Source organism: Typopeltis vanoorti, chromosome 20 (genome assembly GCF_054136105.1).
Source record: "Typopeltis vanoorti isolate ZY-2024b chromosome 20, IOZ_Tvanoo_1.0, whole genome shotgun sequence".
In the NCBI taxonomy this organism is placed as follows: domain Eukaryota; kingdom Metazoa; phylum Arthropoda; class Arachnida; order Uropygi; family Thelyphonidae; genus Typopeltis; species Typopeltis vanoorti.
The window spans coordinates 95,979,266-96,000,131 of record NC_143568.1 but is presented as its reverse complement, the minus strand read 5'-3'; the positions used below and the strand labels follow the sequence as shown (position 1 = coordinate 96,000,131).

The window sequence follows — 20,866 nt, the reverse complement described above, 5'->3', positions numbered from 1 at the left end:
GAGCATGTGCCTAGACCCAGTGGTGGGAGTATAGCTGGGCCACCCTATTTCTGAAGTAATATAAATACAAAAATATGGTTCTCCAGGTTGGGGATTGGGCAACTGGCTGACAACCCATTCCCAGAAAACTACCACTTGTAAAGGAACCTAGAAAGAAAAAGCTTCAATGGGTATGACTCAAGAAACAACTATTGGATTATGATTTTGGGACATGGAATACAAGAACATTATAAAAGACAGGAGCACTTAAAACACTCATGTGAGTAATCCATCAGTATGAATTAAAATTAGTGATGGTACATAGAAACTAGATGGACTGGAACAGAAATCCTAAATTTTGGGAAATTTCACAATTTTTTCAAGTGGAAAAGAATCAGGGAAATTTTTGGAGTAGCATTTATAGTAGATAGACATTAATTAGAATGTTTTAGATTTTAGAACCACGAATGAAAGATTATTAAGAATGAGAGTAAAATTCTTTAATTCATGGATTATAAATGATCATACATCAACATAAGAAAAGGATTGTATGGAAAAGGGATTTTTATCTGTAAAATGGAAAGGCTCTATGATTCAGCACCATCTAATGACATAAAAATGATTATTGGAGATTTCATTGCCAACAGCAAGAGAAAGATAGGTATAAAGGAATGATTGGAAAACATAGTCTACATACCCACTCTAATGATAATGGAGAGAAACAAATAGACTTTGTTATAAATAAAAATATGATTATATCCTCTACGTTTTCCTCATAAAGACATCCATAAAAGGGCATGGATTTCCCATAGAATACAACATTTAATCACATTGATCATGTGCTTATAGATAAAAAAATTGCCATCAAGTATTATGGATAAAATATCATATATTATTATTACACTCTATGGGGTGTAATTGTTTAGTGTATTTGCCTTCATGCAGTCAGCAGAACTGATCATGGGAGGTTCATTCAATTGACAACATATTAAATCTTAATACAAATACAATAATCCAAATCTTAAAATCCTTAACATTCCTTGCATTAACAACACATTCTGGTAATGTTTTCCATTCACTGACAATTCTCCATGTTAAAAAAATCTTCTCCTCACACCCCCTCTTCACCACACTCTTACATAACTTCCAGGAATGGACTCTGGTTCTTCCCTTCTTACTTTCTACTTTTTTTTTTTATAATCCCCTCTGGATTAATCTGATGATATCATCTCACTAACTTAAACATCTCTATCATATCACCTCTTTTCCTCCTATCCATCAAACTCTGCAATCCATATTTCTTCAACCTCTCTCCATAGCCAGCATCCCATAGTTCTGATATTGTTTTATCACTCGTCTCTGGACCCTCTCCAATGTTTCCACATCACACTGAAAACCAGGGGACCAAATCTGAGCACAGTAGTCCAAGTGTGGTCTGGCCAGTGCTTTATACAGTGGCACAAATTTCTGTCTAAACAATAGACAGAAGTTTAGGAAGAATATTGCAAATATCAAAGATTTCACATCATAGTGCTGCTATGATAAGAAGTACTCTAATAAGTATAGATAAGGAAGCTGCACTATGATGTGCAATCTTTGATACTTGCAATATTCTTCCTAAACTTCTGTCTATTGTCAACCATCACTCCCAAATCTCGAATCCCATCTCCTGCATTACAGTACTGTCAATATAGTACAGAACCTTTTATTTCTGCACTCCAAAATTCAACACCTTGCACTTATTAAAATTATAACCCCACTCCTTTGTCCAAGTGTCAAGTCTATTCAAGTGTTCCTGAAGAGAATTAACATCAGCAGTGCTACTTATAATTCTCCTCAACTTTGCATCATCAACAAACAACCAAATATCCCCATTCAGTCTACATGATATATCATTTACAAACAAGCTGAACAGCAGAGGCCCAAGAACAGAACCCTGGAACATGCCACTGGTTACTCTCCTTTCTTGAGACTGCTCAATCATACACAACTTGCTAGTATCATTCAGCCAGCCAATCTCCAATTCATCTAACCAATATTCTGTACATTCCTATCCTCTGCAGCTTGTACACCAACTTATCATGAGGTAATCTGTGAAATACTTGGGCAAAGTCCAAGAATATCACTGTATATGATTCTCCCTTATCTAACACACTTGCTTGAAGAACTTGCTGTGATTCAGATCATTATCTGGTTAAAAGTGAGTACATGTGTAGAATTTCACTGAAGAAACAAGAAAAACATGAAAGAGCACTAACATTTAACTTGCAGAAGCTTAAAAAAAATGAAGTTAAAACCAATTTCCAACACAAAATTAGAGAAAAAAAACTGTAGGCTGAAAACATAGAACAAGATATAGAAAGAAATTGGACATATTAAAAAATGGATTCTGAATACTGCTGAAGAAACTCTGTGATAGAAAAAGAGATTGGTTTAATGAAAGATGTACTCAAACAATAATAAAAAGAAATAAGGAATACAAAAACAATTACTTCAAGACCAACTAAGATTAAAGAAGAAAAATATAAAGAACTGAGACGAAATGTAGATAAAATCTGTCAAAGGAAGAAATGACTAGCCCTTTAATATGATATCATATGTATAATAGAACAAGAAATGAAGAAAGGGTGATCTTAAAAACAAGCTTTTAATATAATTAAGCAAATTAAAAAGAGGATATAAACCTGGTCTAGATATATGCAGAGATGGACAATGAAATATGCTAGCAAATAAATAAGAAATGAAAAACAGATGGAGAGAATATATACATGAATTATTGATCACAAACATTCCTTCTGCAACTCTTTACTTTTGATGACCTGGTTGGCTGAGTGGTTAGCATATCTGTGCTCCAGCCAAAATGCTGCAGGTTCAAATCCTGCTATGGGCATGGATGTTTTGATTGTCTGTGAAAAAAATAGTGGTTGTGGTGATCAGTAGATGGCATGTGTGTAGTTGTATAATAAATTTAATTTAATCCTTTATCCAAGTGTGAGCAAACAAAGTTTGCGCCTGAAAGTATCTTCAGGACTGGGGTAAGGTGGTACAACACCGGGAAACTCGTTGCAAAGGTGGAGCAAGCTAACATCACTCCTATCTCAGTATCTCCCATAATGCAAAACACATCTCCTTGCGGATATGTATAATGTTATGCATTAAGCGAAGGGCCACTACCCAGACTAGTTTCGACCTTTATTGAGGTCTCTTCAGTGGGAGCCAGGCCCAATTGGAGATACCAGGCAGAAGCATTAGCAAGGTCATCTCTACCTATAGGAGTTGCCAAATGGTGTGCCACCTTTTTATTAAATTATTCTGGATTTAGAGAAAGACGTTGAAAGTTTATTTTTCACTTGGTTAGACTATAATAAATTTAGTTTAATCCTTTATCCAAGTGTGAGCAAACAAAGTTTGCACCTGAAAGTATCTTCAGGACTGGGGTAAGATGGTACAACACCGGGCAACTTGTTGCAAAGGTGGAGCAAGCTAACATCACCCCTATCTCAGTATCTCCCATAATGTAATGCAAAACACATCTCCTTGTAGATATGTATAATGTTATGCATTAAGGGAAGGGCCACTACCCAGACTAGTTTCGACCTTTATTGAGGTCTCTTCAGTGGGAGCCAGGCCCAAGTGGAGATACCAAGCAGAAGCATTAGCAAGGTCATCTCTACCTATAGGAGTTGCCAAATGGTGTGCCACCTTTTTATTAAATTATTCTGGATTTAGAGAAAGATGTTGAAAGTTTATTTTTCATTTGGTTAGACTATAATAAATTTAGTTTAATCCTTTATCTTCCTTAATCCTTTATTTAATCCTTTGCAACGAGTTGCCCGGTGTTGTACCACCTTACTGCAGTCCTGAAGATACTTTCAGGTGCAAACTTTGTTTGCTCACACTTGGATAAAGGATTAAACCAAATTTATTATAGTCTAACCAAGTGAAAAATAAACTTTCAACGTGTGTAGTTGTAGTTGGTGGATTGAGTGGTGAAGACAGAGTTGTAGAGTGGGTGCTCTCCCTCAGTGAGTCTTTCGACTCTCTGGAGGTATCACATAGTAATAATAATAAACTTAAAATGATATACCAGCTACTACTGTAGAAGATGAATCTGTAGAACTGCCATCAAGGCAAGAACATAGTCATTCAAAAACAACAAAACTCCAGAAATAGCTAAAATTCCTGCAGAGTTGCTGAAAGGAGGAAAGAAAGTAGAAGACAAAATATACATATTTATTTTAACCACATGGAACAAAGAGTAAATGCCAGAAGAATGGAGAAAGAGCCTGATCTGCCCAATGCATGAAAAGAATGACAAAAAGTTTGTGGAAATTACAAAAATATTTTGAAGAACAGATTAAACCCAAGATAATTGGTGTCTATCAAGCAGGTTTCAGAAAAGGCAGATATACAGTTGATCAGATACATATAGTTAAACAATTATTTGAGAAATTTTAGGGGCAGCTATGCTTCCATACTAGGGAAGTGACTATGAGCAAGGTGGTTTCCCATTGCCTTCCTTGCCATACTATATCCTATGGCTGTATCCTGTGTGTTCATGGGTCTGGTTTGCCTGTTTGTGGAATGAAAAACCCCAGGATAAACTGGGGGGAAAACCCTACTGTCCACGCCCAAGACCAGCTAACTTGGCTATGGCTGTGGAAGATCCTTCAGCTCCTCACGTCTCCGACAGGAATCGAACCTAGGACACTCTTTCTCCAGGCATATGGTTGTGAAGTGCACAGCAACTAAGCTAACATTACAGACAAGAATTTGATATAGATATTTATCAGATTTCTGTTGATTTCCAGCAAGCATATGACAGCATTAATTATTAAAAAATTATAAGATTTTGATAAACTTTGAAATACCAAATTAGTTAGTAAGACTTAACAAAATTATCAATGGAAATTAAAATACTTTTAATTTCCATTGATAAAATAAATTAAAATAATTTAATCACAGGTTAAAATACTAAATGGTTCAACAGATTCCTTTCTGATAATTCAAGAATTAAAACAAATGGATAATCTAACTGTAGTACTTTTTAACTTAGCTCAAGAATACATTATTTGATAGTTGCTAGTAGATACTAAAGACACTCTAAACAAATCAGTGATAAAATCAGTAGCACACGAAGGTGGCATCAACCTCATGTCAAGAACCATACTGAAGTAGAAGCATGTGGAATTAGAAAAATCAACATATGAGATAGGGCTGAAAATAATCAACAGAAAACTAAAATAATGATTAATAATATTATGCACAATCATTTAACTGATACAAGTGTGAAAATTGAGAACTTTGAAATAGAAAAATTGGAACAGTTCACATGTTTAGGAGTAAACACAAGGCAACCAAATGAGATGGTAGAAATGTAGAATCAGATAAAGAGGTATGGATAATTAGGCATTTTATTCTCTCTCTCTCTCACACACGTGTATTCACCTAAAAAGAATATCTGTTGGAAGACTAAGGTACAAATGTATGAATCGATAATTTGTCCACTTGTATCCTATAGATGTGAAACCTGAATATTTTATTTACTGTAATGATAGAGAATTTGATTTCAGCTATTGTAAGGAAAATCTTCAAGAAAATATTTGGTAAAGTGAATAATAATGGTCTCTGGAGGATAATACAACTATGAGTTATATCAACTCTGTATCAATATCCTACAGAGTTGATATAATACTGTAGGATATCTATTAGGATATCCTAATAGATATCCTACAATATCTATTATTATTATTATTATTATTATTATTATTACTTGACACCTCCAGGGAGTCCCAGACTCATCGAGGGAGGTCACTTGCTCTACAGCTCTCCGTCTTCAACACTCATCCTCTAACTACATTGAACCACATTATCCCAACGCCATCTACTGTCCACCACCACTAATATTTTCACAGACAATCACAAACATCCATGCCCATGGGAGGATTCAAACCTGCAGCCTTTTGGCTGGAGAGTAGAAGTGTGTAAGTTTTTGCATCTGTAAGTGAAAATCTCATTAAATTTCTGTTAATATATGATATTCTTATTGGTAGTAATTCTGCTAGTCATGCTATATTATCAATAATTATATTTTAATATATTAATACTTAAGATTACAGTCAACTCTTACTATAGAAAATCCATAGAACTAAAAGAATAGTTTATGTTGGAATGTGTTTGCTACAGTGAATTTTTTTTTTACAATGGCATTGGCACTATAAACTCGGGCAGTGACTTCTCATTTGTTTGTTATGGTGTTTTGCTACAGTGGGATTTCACTGTATAACTAATATTGAGAATATATAAAGAAAACAAAACAAATAACTCGATAAGACTGTTTGTCTTATATAACAAAACACTGAATGAATGTTTCATGAACCCAGTTACATAGTTAATATCTATTAGAATCAAAAATTGGCAGCATTAACAAATCAACACTTGAAAGTATTAAGAAACGTTGCATATTTCCATGCTATAAATGTCATTTTTTAGTAAACTTTCATAATTTTTGACTGACTTAGATGTGAGATTTTTATGGAACAAAGTTTAAATAAGAGGAAGTGGATAATAAGAAGGATTTACTAATGAGTTGCTAGTCAAAATAGCATAAAAATTTGTTAGTTCTGTTGAAGCTTAAGATATATATTGTAAATGCATAAGTTTGTCATACTATTAATCATAGTCTAGTTAAAAGATGATTGTTTCAAAATAAATGATTTCTTATAGTAATTCGTCAATTTAAATTTGTTTTTGTTTTTATTTATGATTAGCTTGCAGAAATAGAAAACAAAATAAAGAATTCAGGTCACAAAATCCTTACTCCTTTAGTAAGTCTTGATACACCAGGCAAAGCTACAGTTCATGTTATCATACTTGCTGATCCAGTAAGCTTCTTTATTTTGATATTTCATTTAAATTTTCCATGAATTCAGTGACTATTAACAATCTAACAACTAGCATGAATTATAATTTAAAATTTTTGTGATTTGAAAGAAAAATTAGTAAGAACAGTTTCTTATCCTTAGGAAAGAAGGTAATAAATTCATTTTTGCATTTTCTGCAGAAATCAATCATACTTCAGATATAATGGATGAAAGTCTTATATCCAGAATATAATGAATGAGCAAATTTAAAAGAACATTAAAATAAATAATATTCAAATGAGAGTAATTTGCACTTCATATGTAAGATACATCATATTTTATTACATATTCAAAAATATGTAAACAGTCACCAGTTTGTCATTATTATCATAAATTACAGTATGGCTGAATACAGCATTAATAATGATGTCATGCCATTAACCTCAACTATTTGTGTTTTCTCAAATTTACATAGATGATTTCAGAATCTGAAATCATCTATGTATTTGTATATATTACATTGTCAGTAAATCCCATAATAGTTTCTAGCTCCACCTTTTGTGAAACTATGACAGTACCCAACAGCTTGGAAGGGGAAAGGCAGAACATTATTGTTCTTCCACTGGAAGAACAATGATGTTCTGCCTTTCCCCTATGAACTGCTTTTGCCCCCAAAAAAATAATATAATTGAGATAAAAATTAATTAGGGAATGTTGCAGAAATCTGTTATAGCCAAGACCAGTAAACTGCGGTAGTTATTATGAAGTACAGTAGTGATGTAAAATTGCTCGGGAATGAAGAAGAACCATTATAACCAGAGATCAACTGTGGTCATTGACTTTTTTATGTGGTTCCCATCCATAAAAGGTTATTAGTAAACCTATAACCTTACCCACGAAAGGTTATAGGTTTACTTATAACAAAATACTTCTCCTCCTTATCTGCTGCTGATTAATTAACTAAATTATATTTTGCATAATTTAGTTAAGTGAAGCACAACAAAACACTCAGTTTTGTTGTGTTTCACTGGTGTTAATTAACCACCCAACCAGCTTACATTCAATACATGTATTCTGTCTGTAACATTACAGTTCATTCTCACTATGTCAATTCTCACTATCTCTCTCACTTTTTTTAGTCACTAGTTTGCTATGATGAATTTTTTTTTAGTCTCTATGGGACTTTGGTCAGGACTAGTTAGTGACTGAGTCTTATAATGGGTGTAGTAAAAATAAGCTGTATTAAATGTGGATGCAAAGTTCTTTAGAATGACAATACAGTCAACTCTTATTAGTATATGATGAAACAGCAGCTCTGAGTCCTATACGGAGAATACAGCACCATCTTATGAAATCAACGTGAAGCTATTGGTTATAATGTATTTTTTTTTGTCTGTCGGTGTGTGTTCTTCTGGCCAGTTTGCCTGTTGTAAGGGATGAAAAACCCGAGTTTCCCAGATTAAAAACCCTCTACCTCCATATGAGACCAGTTAACTCACCTTTAATTGAACCAGATAAAGGTTCTTTGTGTCATGGACAGGAAGCGAACCCAGGTCTTACCGACCAAAGGACTGCTTCATCGACTGAGCTATGAAGACTTTCACTCTTACCACAGCAAACCATTATGACAAACTTGTTAATTATGACAAAATACCAAAAAAAGTTGTGAATATAGCCCATGAACAGGGTTTGAAAATTTTGTGTTAGCTGACCAATCAGATAAATATCTCACTAGTCAGGTCACATGTCAGCCTGAGTAAAGCTGTAGTTGCCTAACAAATCATAGTTGCATGTTTATTCTGGGACTGGTCTATTTGTAAACTTTTGTTATTGCTGTGACTGATTTTTATCCTTTTGTAACTGTAACTCTGTTACTCTGTTTTGAAACAAATATGTTAACTATTTATATAATAGTGTGCTTATCAAACATAAGTTTCGATGGGAAGTTTTCGGTATTGAAACCACATTATTATGTAATTAAAGAGTTTAATAAAAAAAAAATAAACAATTAAAACTCGACAAGGTTTCGTAAGACTTACATCATCAGGGGTGGTACTAAAAGTGTACAAGTGGCTTTTTTCCTTTACAAAAAATATCAAGATTCCTACATCCATCAAAACCTCCATATCACCCCATGAAAAAACCAGGCATCTATGAGATTCACTATTCTCTTGTGGCATTTGTTATATAGGCCAGACAGGAAGGTTGGAATAGATCTTCATGTCTGAACACATGAAAGATGTTGAAAAAGAAGAAAGCATAAATCAGGCCTGGCATTTCACACAACCACTACTGGCCCACAAGTACTTTGGCAACAAACAAAAATGTCATATATTGATCGTAACTGTTTTATAATAAAATTTAAAAAGGCCTCGCAAATGCTTAGGATCCGTGCACAATGCAATAAAAATCAAGGCTTAATTTTACATCAAGTATAGTCTGCTCTCATCAAAAATTTAACTGCCATGAACCTAGGATATAACACACGATACCATAGAACGTGATGGCAACAACTAGCAATTTTCCAACATGTATACAGCATTGAATTTATTGTTTCTATTTTGTTACAGTTGTGAAGTTATCTAAAATATCTAATATGTGCAATTAATTGTTAATAGGCTTTTGTTGTGTAAAGCTTTTATGTACCAGTACTCCTGATGATGTAAGTGTTACGACTTATGAAACTTGTCAGGTTTTAATTGTTTATTTTTTTTTAAAACTCTTTTTTACAAAATAATGTGGTCTCATTACTGAAAACTTCCCACAGTATGCTTGCCAGTCTATAAGATATGAAGAAAAACTCGCTTTTTATCAGTGATAAATGACCTTAAGCAATGAATAGGTAACTGAGAAAACATTTTATTTGTTTCTCAATTATCTTTTTCTCATGATGGGTGGCAACTGAAAACACAGTCAAAACATATTTAGATTATGTTTTTAGAATGAATATAAAGAAATTATATAATTTAAGAAACTATTTAAAACAAAAATCTAACCATGCTTTCTCACCTTCCCATATTTTATCTGCTGTTAATGGCTCATATTCTGATTTATCCACTATGAAGCAGATGTTATGGCCTTACAAGAGGACTTGAATAGACTGAGGGAATGGGGATGCCATTTCAATGTTGCAAAATGTAAGCTTTTAAAATTTGGAAAGCAATGATGGGATGTAGAATTTACTCTAGGTGGGAATATATTGTTGGAGATGGAGTAAATAAGAGATCTTGGGGTGATGGCAGATAAGGATCTGAAATTTAGAGGATAAATTGCCAAAATTGTGAGGACAATACAACAAATTCTGGGAATGACACAGAGGACCCTGACTTGTAGAAGTAAGGAGATTCTGGTTCCATTGTATAAGGCTCTGATGAGGCCACATGGAATACTGCACACAGATTTGGTCACCTGGTTTTCAAAAGAATGGAGAGATGTTGGAAAGGGTCTAGAGGCAATTGACCAGAATAGTTTCTGATCTCTGCAATGTTGAATATCAACAATGGTTGAGATGATGCAATTTGCAGAGTTTAGTGGATAGGAGGGAGAGGGGCGATATGATAGAGACATACAAGTTAGTAAGGGGTTGCTATAGGATTAATGTTGAAGAGGTTTTTCATAAAATGGGAGAGAAAGCGATCCTCTCATGATGCATTGCACAACTGGTATAGTTGTCTATGATCACCTCTCCACCACATTTCAGTATCTCTCTAGTGAACTCATCATTTCCAAGGCTGGTTATGGTTTTTCAGAAGTTTTACTGGCTTTAAAACCTCATCCCTCTGTATATCTGTTTCTCCCTCTATGCTTGGCCATAATATTTTCCTCAGTTCATCAATTAACATCTTTCGGACCTCAGTATTTTCCTGCGTGTCATATAACTGTGAGCAGTATCTTGTCCATTGCCCTCCTATTTCTTCTTTGTTCAAGACTTCACTGTTTTCATATTTTATGGTTCTCTGTTTTTTGCTCCATTTCTTGTTGATGTTTCTGATCATCGTATATACTTCTCTTCAGTCTGGTATTCGTCATAGTATTTATTGTTATTCTCACACTATTCCTCTAGCCATTTGGATTTGTCTCTTTTAACCACTTTCTTCACTTCATTGCATTGTGCTATATACTTTGCTTCCATTTCCACAGATCTCTCTCTCTCCTAATATTTAATGATCTTTTTTCTTGAATTATCTTTAATGTCTTCTGTGAGATCAAACCTCTTCTTTTGTTTCTCTGTCACTGGGACTGCTTTTTCCACCACTCACTTGATTGCAGACACTACTTTGTTGTCTCTATCCTCCGTTTCCTTTTCCATAATGAATTTCATTGCTTCCTAGAGCACTTTCCTATACACCTTTCCTCTGTAATTTCCTCACTCATTGTCATCATCTCTCTGACTCTGAAATTGTGCGCTCACTTGAGTTTCATCTTGATATTGGCAATCAATAAGCTGTGATCTGATTCCAAGTCTGTTCCCTGAGATGTTTGACACTGCTGAACTAATGTGGTCCTGTAAAATAATGTTAATTATTTAAATTATGATGTCGACTGCGCTATTGTAAAATAATGTCGGCTGCTCTTTATCTCTATCTATAGTCTATCTCAACAGTCTTGTATATGCCTTATACTTACTTTACTTCGTTACTCCTGGCAACTTTACTATAGTTGGGCTTAAGTCTGCTTAACCTATACCTCACAATGTTAATCTTACAGTGACCAATTTCTGTCCCCTCTTCTCTGCCGTTAGATAGACCTCATGTAGTAAGCCTATCTAATATAAGCAGTTCGTAAACATTCGTACAATATCAATTAGAAAATTTATATTTTATTATCGACTGCACCGTCTAATTGACTTTCTATTGCCTGAAAGTTAGGGTGAGAAGAAAACAGGAATTAATCAAAACGTTTACCCAAATTCTTTACATGCAAGTCGTGGTTAGTCATACCTTATTGTGAAATTTAGTGAACCTGTGGGCAGTAGGTTCACTAAATTTTTTTTCCTCGAGATAGTGCATTGGCTAAGGAATAAAATCAGGTAATTACAAAACAAAACATTTATTTTGATCTAGAGCAATAGGTACATAGTACATAATAATTACTGATAGATTATTTCACTCAAAAGTTTTAGAACACTGAAAAATGCAATTCTAGCAACAGAACGTACTATGAAAAACGCACTATCAAAAGAAACTCATTTTATACATTAACATAAAGATGTCTCCTATGACACAACTATGCACATATACGCTTATAAGCTAACATAATTCTTCCTATCACATATAAGCTTATAAGTTAACATTATTCTTCCTGTAAGGATTGTAACAAAATTTTCTTCCAGCCGCATACAATACTTATTTAGCACTATTCCCAATGTTTATCACATACACTCTCTTAAACTAAACATACTTAACAACACATAATCTTCCCTCAACTTATAACCTAGTTACTGCCTGTTTACAAATAATATCTCGCAATCACACATGATTCCAAGGTATATTCTCTTAGTAAAATACAATTGAATTATTGCTTACTTGCAACTACCATGAGTGGAAAGTCCAATTAGCTCACAGCTAACTACATTGAGACTCGAGCGTCTTCTGCCTGGTCAGTCTTTGTGCTGCTCAGACTGCATTGGCAGTTTCTCATAGAATTTTCCTCCATTGAACTTGCTGGTGTTCTGCCATAACTACTGGGAGCCTAGAGAGAGAGAGGACTGGCAACAGAGAAACATGAGGTGGCGGGAAGAACAAGCCTCCTGGATGAAGGGAAGGAATCCCAAGGAATTTGGAAGCCTAAAAAGTCTCAAGCCAAGTGCATCATTCGCCTTTTATGTAGATTTTCAGCCCTTTGTTCTCAATGATGAACTTACTGGGATTAGCCAGTAGCGAAATGACGTCATTGCTGGCCGTTCGACCATATGATCTTTAGATGGTGCTTATCACTGCTACTAATCTGGCTTAATCCCTACTAAGTTTTACTAACAGGTCAAATGTATGTGCATTCTTTCATCAAATTTTATAACATCTTATTTAGTACATTTTTCGTTCATAATTTCAAATAAAAAACTGGAAAATCTATAGCAAAAAATTTGCGAAGTTTAATTTCTCTTGAGAGATTTTACAGCCCATTTCTTGCTTATGAGTATCATGTCTCTAGCATGTTCTTTGTTCTTCCATCAGTTAACAGTCATGGAAGAACAAAGATCCTTATGTGTTTGCTGTATTGAGAGTTGACTATATCTAGCTTTGACCCTTAAGCAACTCCATCTTGAATATTAAATGACATAATTGTTGAATTATTTTAATATTAAGCTTATTATGTGTTTTAAATCTCAGGATGCATATTAAGAATTGGAAAATTTGAAAATATATAACAGCTTTAGTTACATAGGCAAAGTGGATATTAGATCCAACATTATTTCAAAGCCGAATGTTTGTAAAACCTATGAAAGTTTCATAAGTTGACCTGATAGCTTATGAGAGTACAATCCTCAGCATCTCCAAGTTGCCTTAGCTTGCACTACTTAAAAGACATAAGCACTGCCCAAGCGTCCATATATTTACCTTTTATTAATGTATTTGATAAAGTTTTCACTGGCCTGAATTCATCACTGAAATGAACCCTTATGACTCTTCCTTTTAGTAATTACTTTTATGCACCAACCAAGAGTTCACTAACAAAAAATACATTTCTGTGTCTGTGATATTTCAATTTCCTTAGTACAGAACATGGGTTTTGGTTCTCTTAAGGTTTCTGCCTGGTCTCTGAAGAGAACCAACCAGTTCGAAACAGCTGTCTGGCCAGTGGGCAGCGCTCATGTCTTTTAAGTAGTGCAAGCTAAGGCAATTTGGGGATGCCAAGGATTGTATTCTCGTAAGCTCTCAAGTCAACTTAAGAAATTTTTTCATAGTTTCTAGAAAAATTATTTTGGCTTGAAATAATGTTGGATCTAGTATCCACTTTGCCTATGTAATTTTATATCTCCAAAATGAAGCCTTATTGCTCTTCCTTTAGTAATTTTATTATTTTTTTAAAATTTTTATTATTTGACACCTCCAGGAAGCTCATCAAGGGAGGGTGCCTGCTCTACAACACTGTCTCTACCACCCAATCCACCATCTGACTGCAACTATACCAATGCCACTGCTGCTGACCACCACTACTAGTACTTCCAGAGACAATCACAAACATCTATGCCCACGGCAGGATTCAAACCCACAGTCTTTTGGCTGGAGAGCGGATACGCTAACCATTCAGCCAACCACACTGGCATCATCAGTTACATCAGTTATTTACATTTTTATTATTATTATTATTATCATCATCATCATCATCATCCCAAGACCCCCAAGGAGTCAAAGATTCTGTAGGCAGTCTCATTGTCATACAACTCATCATACTGTACCTTAAATACATTCAAATTCTCTGCAGACACCACTCTCTTAGGCAATGCATTCCAATTATTCACAACTCCATGCAAAAAAAAACTGCTGCTCAAACCCTGCTTATATAGTGTCTAGGGATGACCTCTTGTTATCCCCCATTTTCCAATTTTATGAAAAACTTCTTCAGTATTAATTATATAACAACCTCTCACCAACTTGTATATCGCTACAGCAATGCACATGATAGAAGTAAGACCTTAAAATTTACATGCTACAATGGGGCACACTTTTAAATTTTAGATGCTTACTTTCGTTGCTGTCAGTTTACTTGGCTCTGCAATATGGATTTTTACTCTTGCATACTTATTTTTAATAGAACAAGTTCTTCCCCTGTTTAATAGTTAAGATTTAGAAGGTTGCAGTTTCTTATATTAAGCTGAATAAAATTACATACACCTTCCCAATACAGTACCAGAAAATTAAAGCCCTTCTTTTTTATCTCATTGGCTCTCTATTAGCTTGAATTTTTGTGCCATGTCATGTTCTAAGACATTGCACAAATTCTCAGTTTGGATCAGATTTGGAAAGCTAGAGTGGCAAATCTTCCACTGACCAGAAACCACAAACAGATTTTGCATAGCAGGTAAACGCATCAGTTCTTGAAAATGGAAATACATTTGACTACAGTTATTGCTATCAGCACAAAATGAACAACATCCAGAATGTGGTAATATTTATTCCATCTTATTAATGTACTGAACAGAATGTAAGATGAAGAAATTTTTTACCAACTCACCAGAGATATTAGGACATAATCCAAACTGTCATGCATATGGATATTTTCTATTAATTATTTCACCTTCTGCATCTTGTTAAATGGAGGTGAAATGTGAATGGACCATTTCTGAATGAAATGTTGCCTGTAATCTGAGCAAAAAGTGCAAATTGTGTTCAATCATATTTACTTTTCATTCAACATTTCAGTGTGTTTCTATTAACATCACAGGACCCTGTTTCTACATGAAATAAAGTGCTTTATAATTAGGGTAGTTAGAGCTGTCTCCCATCTTGTTTTTTAATTATTGCTGACTCACATTTTACCTAATGGAGTCAGTCAAGCAGTGTCTGTTTGATTCCAACAGGCTCAAATCTGACTGTAGCACAGATGCTTTTGCAAGTTTTTAGGTTGTAGAGGATTTTTCATGCTCAGCATACACTACATCATGATGCTTGCTGGAAGTCCTGAAGATACAGAAAGTTGCAAGTCAAAATATTTCAACAATATATAGCGTTGCTCTGACCAGATGAAATTTAATAAAATTTGTTATGTAGGATTCGCACTGAAATGTCTACATGATTCAGTTTTCATTTTAATTTTGTAAAAACAATTCAAGCTGATTATAACTCTGCATTGACTATATTTGATTATATGGAAATTATTGAAATATGATATTTGGGATCTTGTTTAAAATTTGTTGAATTGTTTCAGTTTCACCTGGACCAGTTGTAGTGGCAAAATTTGTGCATCTAGAGTACAGCATAGTACATAAGCAAGAAACAGAACTCTTAGAGTTCTTTGAATACCATAAATTTGTTGAACACATCATGATAGCCTTTGTGGAAACAATGAAAATATTGATAGTCCTGAGTTCAACTCTAAACAGTTTCAAACTGTACGGTATGTAAACATTATAACAGCCTTCTAACCAGATATATGTGTCTACTACATCATGTGCATATGTTGTAGTATATTAATTTTGTCTTGGATTCATGGATGTTTGATTGCTGAAATATTTTAATTTCCTGTTTCATCTTCTTTTTTCTGCTTTGAAGAATTGTTACTGCAGAAAGTAATAAGAAACAAATTATTTGAATACATAGATTAAAAGTGAGACTTGTGTTTATTAAAAAGGAGAAATCAAATGTCCAGATTGAATTATGTATTTAAAAAAGTGTGATGTTAAAATGAATGGCTTCTAAAATTATTTAAAAAAAAAAAAAAAAGACCATTTCTGTCAGATTTGGTTTATGTATAAAAGCTATGAGGCTTTCTTAGCAAAGAGATAGCCTCATAGCTCTCTCTTTATAAGACCTATCCATAAACTTTATAGATGATTTTGATATTTCTTTAACAAATCACACACGATGATTATCAAATAGCCACCACTGGAATATCCAGACACCTGGTAATGGATATAATTTTTATGTTCTCCTGTGTGGATGATAGAGCATTAGAACTTGGCACCTGATAAAGACTAGCATAAGATAATGTATTCAAAATCATTAGGAAAGCTAAGATTTAACCTTGAGCAAAAGGAAGAGAAATGCAGTTGACATCTTTGGTGAATGATCTATATTTATTGATTATTTCAAGAATATTGCTATTATAAAGAAAGATAACTTAACATCTACGAACTAATAATGTAGGAAATAAGCCCAATGAACTAAGAGTTAGTGAGTAAAAATTATAACTGTATATTATTTATTAACCATGTTATAATCGTCATGATGGTACAGTCAAACAATGATTAGATAAATGATTATATTTTCATACTCTCATTCAAATTCACTTTAGGTATATCTCAAATGTTGAAAACATTGAAACCATGTTGGCTTTTTTGAAAAATATAAATATAAAAGTTACTTAAAGTTTAAGGAAGGGGAAAATCATAATTACAAAGTAGTTTTGTAAATTAACTTATAGCAAGTTACTTTTTTTTAGTTAAATAGGGAAGATTTTATAAGATATTTCATGAGTTTAAGCATAAGGTTTTTTTTTCAGTGAAATAGCTTATAAATTTTGAAATATCTTTTTTTGTTAGGATGGGCATGAAATCTGTTTTGTTGGAGATGAAGCGTTCCGAGAATTGTCACAGATTGATGCCAAAGGGGACCATTTGCTTGAAGAAGTAAGTCAGCCTCACATCTAAAACTGCAGTATACCTTCGCAGTTGTATTGTATCATTTGCTGTATACCTAAACATACATATTTGGAATGTTTTCAGTTTATTATATAGCAGTTCTCTACAAGAAAGGTTACACATGCTAGTACTGATGTAAATAGCTGCAAGCATTTTTTTAGCAAAAAATTTGGCAAGAAAATTGTTAAAGCAGTATATGGAATGAATGAAGAAGAATAATGACAGAGCAATGAATTTGAATAAAATATATTCAAATTCTAAAAATTTATAATTACATTTATTTTTTAATATAAATTATTTTGTTAAAAAAAATGGTTCATTTATATTTATTTGATAACTATTATCCTTTGCCAAAATGCATAATAATGTACTACAAACTCTATATCACGTTTTGGGATATAATTGGGCTGCAAGAATTTGAGGCTAGAGATTTGGAGTTGTAGTGGACAGAGTTGTGATTCAGAGAATGATCTATTGGATGTTATAAAACACTGACAAGTAGGGATAATTACATTATCCCTCTCTATCACAGTCTGTGATGTGGCCAAATCTAGATGCTTTGCACAGATTTGGTCATATGGGCTTCTTCAGGATGGAGGAGTTGTGCTGGTATGTGGCTATAATAATATACATAAGTCACTAAAAAAAGATTTTAAGGAAGTTGCAGAAGGTTATATTATAGAGTAGATGCAGAAGAATATTTTTCAATATATGACAGGACAACAGAGAAGCAGATGCACATTATATTGAAGTTGTGGAAATGTTAAGGGCATGAGTGCTAGATTTTTTGCTTGAAAAGTAGTGAATGAATGAAACTTGCCTTGAAAGGTAAAGCAAATGAGTTAAAAAGTATGATAGGCATAATGGGAATGATGGTTGCACCTACCATTTTGCACTCCATGCATATATAATTATTGCAAATAGATGTTAATTTTATTAATATTCAAATAACCGTTAAAAAAATTAACCATCATAACTACTTACCTGAACTTAGGATCATCATTTCCTAATATGTACCTTCATAGGTTATACAGGATACTCTGGTTGCACTGCGTAATTAAGTTATTATAAATTTTGTATCAACAGTTTGCTTTCAAATTAATCTATTATTTGTCAGGTCTCTAGTATTGGCTGATCTTACTTTCTTCTAAGGCACTAATGACTGTACACATTTGTTTTGGATTTAGATCTTCCTGTGGATGTTAGTTCTTGTCATCCTGTCATTAAACACTTGCTTTGCTGACCGTTCCCCTTCCACTTTAAGTGACCATACCACCCTAAAGATTAACTCTGCTTGCACGTTATTGAATTTTAGTGATGCCAAGGTTGCTTTTTAGTATCTTAATTTTTAATTTAATTATATCATCTCCACTGATTTTCCTCAGTACTGTCATATTTATGGGATCTTGTTCTTTAATCAACAGTTTTATTTTTAACCCAGCTTTCAGATTTATAAGTTAAATTGCTAAATAAACACTATCTTGCATATTGCTTAATGTTTAGGCTAAATTATCTCTGATTCCACCATATAAATTTATTTTGTTGTCTGTCCAGTATATCAGTTTTTCACAGTTAACTCTCAATACAGACATTGTTATAACAAACTCATTCACTCTAACAATTCTCTGCAGATTGCCAGCTGAAACCCCCCCCTCCTTTAGTATGTTATTCTAAAGAAAATTCACTGCAGCAAACTATCTACCATAAACTAATCCTGTGTTCTCTGCGAGTTCTCTATGATAAGAGTTGACTGTAGCTATTTCCATATGTAATATGAAACCTTCACTAATATTATGCCTAAATAGATTAAATGTTTTGCTGCTTGTTCTTTAAGTTTCTCATTGAGAATGCAGTTCAGGTTTTTCTCTGTGTTCCTCTGCTGCCTATTTTCATAGTTTTTGTATAAGCCAAGTTCCATCCTGATTTTCCACTTTGCATATGAAATACAACTCGTATGCTTTCTTGATCAGCAGAGTGAATATTTGTTTCACATATTTTAATATCCCTTCACCACACTCATAGCAAAATGAGTACACTGTTCATAAGCTGAGACATATACAACTGCAATTTCAGATGGTGAATCAAAATGCACTTTGTAACAACAAATAGGGGGGCAGTTTTCTTTCTTATTATTCACTTGCTATTATAGTGGATAGCTTTCCATTTTAAATTTCCCTACCAAAATTAGCAAAAACTTTTTAATTTATACTTTTTTAAAATCATTAATTATCATTTTTTTCTTTATTTTTCTTGTGTTACCAGTTTTATGTTACTACATATTAGCAGTTGCCTGTATAAAAAGATCTATTTTTTTAATGAAGTCTTGCCCATCCCCAGTACTATAGGTTGAACAACCTCTTGTGAATGGGTTCTCCATTTAAAAAAAGGAGAAAATCGTCTAATATAACTTGTTACTGCGTTGCAGGAAGTATCTTCTGACTGATTTAAAGAGCACTTCCATGTAATATTATCATAACTATTTCAGTGTCAGTCACTGCTTTTATTATTTTGAATCCTTTTAACCAATTTACCTGCTTAAAACAAAAATTGGAATGGCTTTATGTAGATTCCATACTGAATTTGATCAAAAGTGTTCTGTTTATTCAAGTAGGTAGTATATGCATAGATCATTAATCCTTAATTTTTAATCCAAGAGAAATTAATGCACTGTTACTCACCTTAAAAATTCATACTTCTCAACTTTTCACCTTGTATCATCTAATATGATTACTGATTATACTGTATTTCATTTCACATAGGTATGGTGGAAAAGTGTTAGGTGACCAGTAATGAATTTTGTGACATTATTTTTTTTTAGGCTATAAAATCCGACAAAAGTGATGAATGGTTTGCCAAAAAAGGATTGACCAAAGGAGAAGCATAATTCCCTAATAAAAGAAAGGGTTCAGAATACTATTATATCCTAAAACGAATTTGCTGTAGCTTCTTATACAAAATGAAAACTAAAAAAAAAAAAAAAAATATATATATATATGAGACATTGTAATTATTTGTTTTTTGACTTTCAATTATTTTCCTCAAGCAAAGTATTTTTAATAAAGTGTAAAAATGAATTAATGTAGTATTCATTTGTTACTAATTCAGTAACTGCATGCTAATCTGCCATTTTGTGTTATCAGCTAAGTATATAAGCATATTAGTTTGTATTCATGGTTGATTAATAGGTTATACAAGTGTGATAGGAGGATGTAATCTCCCGACTACTGAAATCTGGACAAAACAATATTGTAATACAATTAAAATTTTGAAATAAATACAGTATTAGTGATGAAAATTGAAATAAATTATGTTAAAAATTGCAAATACTTTTAAAAAAAATACCCCACCCCTCCCTGTTTTCTCTCTCTCTCCTACTATCTTGATAATCTTGTAAGCTTAAAGCTGAATCTGCATTTGGCTTGTAAGAATTTTTTTTTTTTGGTGTTATGAAAACAGAAATTAAGGACACAATTTCGTTTTGCCTGTATTTCAAATAAATTAAATATGCTTAACAAACAGCTTTGTTAGTGTATATATATATATATACAAGGTGATCAAAATTAAAGTGCCTCTTAGTGATCTAAACGCTGCGAAACTTTGCAGGAATTTGTTGTGCTTCATGTGGAAGCAATATCTGAGGGGGAAAAAAAAAGTTTTAATATTCACCACCAGAGGAGTTGTAAACAAAAATATATAGAACTTGCATATCATGCTACTCAACAGG

At 33.3% G+C, this 20,866-nt stretch overlaps 1 protein-coding gene across 1 annotated transcript in view; it reads left to right on the top strand.

Annotated features, from left to right (window-relative positions):
- The window catches only part of LOC150095686 (glyoxalase domain-containing protein 4), a 124,045-nt gene extending 103,829 nt beyond the window's left edge, over nt 1-20,216 (top strand). Inside the window, exons 9-11 of the mRNA XM_090409981.1 lie at nt 6,750-6,863; nt 17,044-17,130; nt 19,961-20,216. Of these exons, the coding sequence (XP_090266107.1) occupies nt 6,750-6,863; nt 17,044-17,130; nt 19,961-20,026 (267 nt within the window). The 3' untranslated portion in view covers nt 20,027-20,216. The remainder of the gene's footprint in view (nt 1-6,749; nt 6,864-17,043; nt 17,131-19,960) is intronic.
- Nucleotides 20,217-20,866: the final 650 nt, after the last annotated feature.